The sequence below is a fragment of the Ceratosolen solmsi genome, unplaced genomic scaffold, assembly GCF_000503995.2.
Source record: "Ceratosolen solmsi marchali unplaced genomic scaffold, CerSol_1.0 scaffold43, whole genome shotgun sequence".
In the NCBI taxonomy this organism is placed as follows: Eukaryota; Metazoa; Arthropoda; class Insecta; order Hymenoptera; family Agaonidae; genus Ceratosolen; species Ceratosolen solmsi.
In genome coordinates, this window is record NW_011948431.1 from 1,665,087 (window position 1) to 1,672,203 (window position 7,117).

The following is a 7,117-nucleotide window of genomic DNA, read 5'->3' on the forward strand; positions in this document are numbered from 1 at the left end:
GGAATAAATGGAAGCGTCGCCAATAATTGCACTTATTGAAGAGTCCTAAACTTCCAAGCATTGCAGTATTTATCTTTTTCTTTTTGTATTTTTTTTTTTTTTTTTTTTTTTTTTTTTTTTTTTTTTTTTATAACTAAAGATCGACTTCTCAAACAATATATATATATATATATATATATATATATATATATCAAGAGTATAATTAAATGAATGTGAAAAATTGATATGTTAATTCGAAGATTCATAAGGTAATTGCATACGTATACTAAAACATCAAAGTAAAATCAATTTTCCACGTATTTCACAAGCTCTAAATCCTCATATTAGATAAAGTATTCAATGTGCTTATAAGAGTTCTAAGAATACAAATAAGTTTAAAGTTCTTCATATTCTTCAATGTGTAACCAAGAAAACAAGAGTCAATATTAAGTGGAAAGAACAAGCCGATGAGACGAGAGAAAGTACTTTTCCAATCTTCTCGAAACTTCACCCAAAGTATTGAATTTCACTGACAGTAGCCAATTAAGGAAGTGCAATTAATAGTCCGTCATTAAGTCCATTAATAGCACGTGTATGTTGTATTTTTTTAACATTTTCTTAATATCACAACAGTCTTTATATTATATTAAGGCGCTTAAACGAGATTTCAGATAACGTTTATCCGAGCGATATTTTTAAGTTTTTTGTTACACGAAGAGAAAACACGCTTTATGCAATAGAATTTATATACAATTGACTAAGTCGAAGAGCATTCGTTTAGGTACGTCTTCGTGAACTATAGCCATCGAAAGTCAAATACGAAGATGTAAAGAGTCGTAGGGCCAGAGTCAGCGAGAGAGAGAGAGAGAGAGAGAGAGAGAGAGAGAGAGAGAGATAGGACGACACATTGCTCGTTACGATATTTAGTATTTTATATTATTAGTAGGGCGGCTCTCGATCAAGTTTCGGTATATGAATTGAAGCGATTGGTCCGGGAGGTGGAGATCCATCCGTAGCATCGAGTGTTTTGATTACCAGGCACTCACCTCTATTCGCTCCTCCTTGAGGTCGACCTGGAGGGCAAGCTGCTCGCGCAGTAGGACGTCCGGGTAGTGGGTCTTGTCGAAGGTGGCCTCCAGTTGCTCGAGCTGCTCTTCCGTGAATATCGTCCTATGGCGGCGCTTGCGCTTGGCCATGGGTCCAACGCCCGGGGCCCCGCCCGGGCTCAGCTGGTACGGATGGGCCCCGTGGTAGAATGCCGGCTGCCCGTGGAGGGAGACACTCGCGGCCGCCATCGCCGCCACATAACCACCAGGGTAGAGGCCCGGGTATGCCGCAGCTGCAAATCAAGTGGCCGAATAATGGTAGAGGGAGTCTCGGTTGCGCGTACTCGTCGTCGGCGAAAGTGTCGAGCGCTTAATTTTATTTTGGCGGATAAGCGCACGCTTAGGCATCGTTTAAGCATCGTCGGGGCAAATGGCGAGGTCGATTAGCTCGCACGCCGCTGCTTAACGGGCAATTTTGTTTGGCCAGCCGTTCGTCGAGGTACAAAGATATTTACATTATTTATATTGTTTGTAATTATTTGCGATCGATTGCCAATGCTCCGCCCTCTGTTTGAATATTATCAATAAATTCGCACGGTTTCGACCGCCCAATTAGTTTCTTGCGGGTAATAATTGTGATGGAAAAGTAAATAGCCAGGGTAAAATTTATTGCAAATCAGCAAATAATACTAGTAATAATACTAGACTGAAGTAAATAATGCAAAATTCGTGTATTCTCCATTCGAATTGGGAATGTTTTTAAATCTCCCCCCCCCCCCCCCCCCCCCAAAAAAAAAAAAAAAAAATCATATAGTTTTAGGAATTAAGTGTAGGAGAAAGCCATATTCTTAAAAATTAATTAACAATTTATGTAATGAACAAGATTAATCGATTTGTTGTTGCTTATTTGTCGTTGAGCGTAAATGTTTGAACGAAGCTTTATTCAGACGTGCATGATTTAATGAATGAATATTCGCTGCAACTGCTTTCATCTGAAACTTGTTGATGATAATGTTGAAATGGCTTTAAAAATTATAATCCACGTTCGATGTCCCAGTGGCGGAGAAACGCCTCGGCGACGCAAGTCCTCGGGAGTTCGAGGACGCGGTTAACAGTGGCCGCGGGTGTGCAGAAAAATATCGAGCGAGACAAGGACGGAGTCGCGTGCGCGGGGATGCCCTGATCCCCGGGGATGCTTTACTCTCGAAGCCATAAAAGCAGCTTAAGCATAATGTTTTTCTCGCGGCCCCGGCACTGAGAATATATTTCTCTTAGGTTTGGCGTACGATATTTCACATCGGATTTATCTCACGGCCACTCGAGCGTCACGGAAATGGATTCACGATTTTGCTCAGTGGGTTGCTTCGGCTCGTCGATGTATGAATTACGTTGACAAATAATCATTACGAATACAGTGAATGTAAAAATCGTCGATGAACGGTCTTGTATAATCAGTGAATTTATAACGTAATGCTTTCAAGCAAGAGCAAAACTAGCCCGCTGACACTTGCATTTTAGTTGCTAATAGTATAAGACAAATAATCCGATTCCACCAGATACACAGAGAGAGAGAGAGAGAGAGAGAGAGAGAGAGAGAGAGAGAGACAGAGAGACATAAAACATAAATTTTTTATAATTATTAGGAAAACTATTGTAATTAAGACTAATGGTATTGGCACCAAAGTTTTAACGTTGTAAAAGTATCGGCATAATATAACTGCAATTTGAATTTGCTCGAATGTGCTTAACAAAATATATTTCCTTCTGGTTGATAACATTTTCAATTTCCAATTCATTGGAATACTATAAAGCACCGTTCATTACAACTACTTATTCAATCTTCGCAACCCTTGCTATGTCTTGCGTAATATTATTCTTAACGTGTTTATCATTTTTTTTCCTTTTTGCTTACGCTCGTGCAAAAAAGATGGAAATATGGCGTGTCAGGGAAGTACGGAAAAAGAAGAAAACAAATAAAAGTGAGTAAGCGAGAGAGAGAGAGAGAGAGAGAGAGAGAAAGAGAGAGAGAGAGAGAGCGAGAGAGATACTTTTCAACACACTTGGCTGCATCTTGGCCGAGCGCCTTGAAAATCCCTGAGGATTTTCGCCGAAGGATCCTCTTCTTGCCCTCCATCCCAAACCATCTTCTTTTCGCGTTTCCTGTTAAAATTCCTTTGCGCGTTCTACGATGCAGAGAAAGTCGCGACGCGGCTTACTCGAGGAATCAAGGAATTTCGACACAGCAAAATCTCCACTTGCCTATTAAAATACGCGCTTTCTTTGCTTCCGCTGCCAAGAGTAGAGTGTTTTAAGAAGATTTGTCGAGACTGACAGGAAATCCTTAGAGAAATTTTTTATGATTCGGTGAAAAAGTCATTTATTTTCACGGTCTCGGAGATAAATCTAATAATGCTCAAAATTTTATTTACTTTTCAATTATTGTTCAGTAATGCATATTCCAGTAAATGAATTATTTAGCAATGTATTCATTATCGTTTGTGAAAATACAACATTTTAGTAATGGTTATTAATTAAATTGTTATAATATAATTGTGTGGATTAATTCAGATATCGTTACGTATGTAACATTTACTTTTGATTTAAAATTATAGAATTTACACGTTACAATAGCCACTAATGATAATTAATAATAATTATTTTATAAGTATAAATTTTCGAACGAATGGATAGCATTTCATTGCTATTCCATATCATAAGTTTCCTCGATTTAAACTCCAATTTAATTAATTTATGTACAGTATAGACGCTATGTATGCGTGCAAATTACCCTCCATTTGTAATTAGATAATTTCTTAATATCTGAATAAATATCATCGACTTTTTAGACAATTGACTCCATATACTTAACATACAAAAAACAAAAACATATGTAAATAACAGCGAAATAATATCAATTTTCATGAAATATGTATATTCTTTGAAGGTATTGTTGAATTATTATCAAGAAATAATAAATTTTCATAATTAAATATTAAAACAAACGCAGTTGCAATAAACATAAATTAAATTAATAAAAACTTAACTTTATAAACGTTTTGTAACTTTATAAAAATATATAATTCTATTTTATTGTAAATGATCGTAGATTTCAAAGAATCTTTAGTCATCTTTCAAAACATTTTCTCTTACAAAGTAATATTTACTTAAGTTTTTGTAAATATGATCAATGATAAAATTCATTAAATTTATTAAATTTCAGGACGTTTCATTTACGAATAATAATAAAATTTTAGACATTACCATTCCTAAAATAATAACCCCTTAGTTTAGTTAAATATTATACAAAGAAAAAAATAAAAGATTGCACTTTAATAAAATAAATTTTCGTCGTAATACTATTAATAGTATTTCAAATTAATTTGCAAGATATCACAATTTATAAAATTTTATAATTTCTATTTCATTAATCATATTTCTATTCTACATTAATATAATAGTTGACGGTTATATCAGTAGTAATGCCCTAAAAAGCCAATCAATAATACGAATTTAAAAAAAAAATGAATTATCATAATATCTTTTACCGACTAGAGTCGATAATAATTTTCATTTAGATTTTTAATTATTTTGAATATATATATATGTCTGTCTGCGTGCGTGCGTACGTGCGTGTACATGCTAGCTACCCAAACATTTCATGTTAGCTTTATAAATTTGAACTTATGTTATTTTTCGAATTTCAATCTTATTTCGAAGTAAATGAAAACTACGAAGAGCATTATTTGAAATTTAAAAGTAAAATATATAATTTTTAATAATTATCAATTTTAATAAAATATTGAAATATTGAGAGCTTTATTCTAAAAAATCTATCCTGATCTCTTACATATCTGAATGTCCTGGATATATCAAGTTGAGATTTATATAAAATTATTTAAATAAGCACGTTTTATTAAGCATATTAAATTGACGAATAAAGAGTTCAAAAGAGTGAATAGTGATTTTATATTTTTAAATTAAAATAGAATATAAATACAGTTATATTAGTTTTATTTTGAATAATTCACACTTTACAATAGAACTTTTCTCATAAGTCATCGTTCGACAATGAGTTTTATAATAAAATTAAGACGAATAGGAATTTACAATTTAAATAACATGTTAAAATTTTAATGTAAAAATTTATAACGAAGGAGTATTGCAATTTCATCATGGTCAGTAGAATTAGTTTACATTTAAAAGAATACGTCTTACTTGAAAAAGAATCTGTTTTTCCCGCAATAAATGCAATAAATTAAAAATAATTGTCTTATCGTGGAAGATTGCCTAGAAAATATGTACAGCAATGAAAATGTACGAGCGCTAGCATAAGCGCACATACACACATCCACGTGAATATACAAAAATGCGCTAGTTAGTGGGTGGATGCGTGCGTGCGCGCGCGAGGATGTACACGTGTATATATATGCGCGTGTATAGCCTGAGATTAAAATGTTATCTCTCGGCTATTTGTAAAGGGATGTCACGTACGTGGAAAGCTCGTAACACGCAAATTACGAGGCATCGACGCGCGATAAGCTTAAAACAGTATAAGGAAAATGATAAGAGTCAGATTGAAGAAACTCGAGTGAAAATTATCGGTGAAAAATCAACACGTGTCCTCGATTCGATTCTCGCGTCAGTTTGACTCGGTCCTTGAGATTTGCGGCCAATTGGTGAATTGTAAGGAGGATGTCGTATTTACTCACCAAGGAAATCCGCCGAGGTGAAGGCGAGGTGATGTAGCTGCTGCTGGAGCGGATGTACACCAGCTGCTGCGGCCGCAGCCGCTGTCCTCGCGTTAGCCGCGGCGGCCGCGGCGGCGACGGCTCCGCCCTCGGCGGCCCGGATCCCGACGGACGGCGGTGCGTTACCCATAGGCCTTGGCGCCAGTATGCTGTCGATCGTGAAAAGAGATGCCGCTCCCGCGGTCGTGGAGCTCGCGCTTGTCGTCGACGTCGCCGTCGTCGTTCTGCGATGCTGTTGCTGATGCTGCTGTTGTTGCTGCTGTTGCTGTTGCTGCTGCTGCTGCTGCTGCTGCTGGTGATGATGATGATGGTGGTGGTGGTGCTGCTGCTGCTGCTGCTGCTGCTGCTGCTGCTGCTGCTGCTGCTGCTGTAGGAGGACGATGGGCTCGGGGGAGGAGCGCGAGTAGAGAAGCCGCGCGGTCTGCTGACTGTAGCTCTGGTCGATCGGGTGCTGGCGCTGCTGGTGCTGCTGATGGTGCAGTGGCGAGGGAGACTCGGTTATGGGAGAGCGCGACGAGTCGCCGCTGTAGCCGCTCTCCACCATCGTTGATTGGAGATCGCGTCTGCGATCCTGTTCCGTGCTCTAAATTTGGAGGTTAGCTCGGCACGTTGGCTTCTCCGCGGCGGTTACGAGTGACCGGTCATGTTAGGGTCCGGGGACCTCAGGCCCTCTACGTCTCCCACGGTATCATACGACGCGGAACTCTCTTGAGGAGGATCGCGCGCGAGTCACTTTGAGTTACGGCGAAGATGCACTTTGCCGGCGGATGTTGTAGCCCCGTTTTCGGAGTCGTCGTTGCCGGATGTCGCGTGAGAGGGTCGCCGAGCTCTACAGGCGCCGGGCGAACAGTGCGAAAGTAACTGCCACGCTTCTGACGGACCTCCGTTGCATCCCCCGTGCTCGCGTTGCAGCAAACGCGCCCCGTCCTTTCTCTCGCTGCCCCGCTCTCGTCACTCTCTCTCTCTCTCTCTCTCTCTCTCTCTCTCGCTCTCACTCTCACTCTCACTCTCACTCACTCTCTCACTCCGATGCTCGTAAAGGGTGCGGAGAAAATCGGACGCGGGTCGGAGTGGGCGTGGCGACGATGGTGTCGTTGACGCCTACTAGCCTCGTGCGAGGCTCGTGCTGCAGCCCGATGCATAAACTTCTTCTTGCATCGGCTTGCAGTCGATTCCGTCTCTCCTTTTTTTTTTCTTTGACGTGAGCGTGACAGGGCAAGACACTTGATGCACAATGATTAGGAGATTTCAGAGCCGTAGCCCAGTAATATACATATGTGCGTGCTATTCTGAATATGTAGAATTCACCTATACTTAATCATTTTAACTTTGTAGTTGATGTGA

At 39.3% G+C, this 7,117-nt stretch overlaps 1 protein-coding gene across 1 annotated transcript in view; it reads right to left on the minus strand.

Moving 5' to 3' along the window:
* The window catches only part of Gsc (goosecoid homeobox), an 11,852-nt gene extending 5,535 nt beyond the window's left edge, over nucleotides 1-6,317 (minus strand). The window contains exons 1-3 of the mRNA XM_011502133.1: nucleotides 6,199-6,317; nucleotides 5,735-5,970; nucleotides 1,026-1,318 (exon numbers count right to left, since the gene is read on the minus strand). Coding sequence (XP_011500435.1) covers nucleotides 1,026-1,318; nucleotides 5,735-5,970; nucleotides 6,199-6,317 — 648 coding nt within the window. The remainder of the gene's footprint in view (nucleotides 1-1,025; nucleotides 1,319-5,734; nucleotides 5,971-6,198) is intronic.
* Nucleotides 6,318-7,117: the final 800 nt, after the last annotated feature.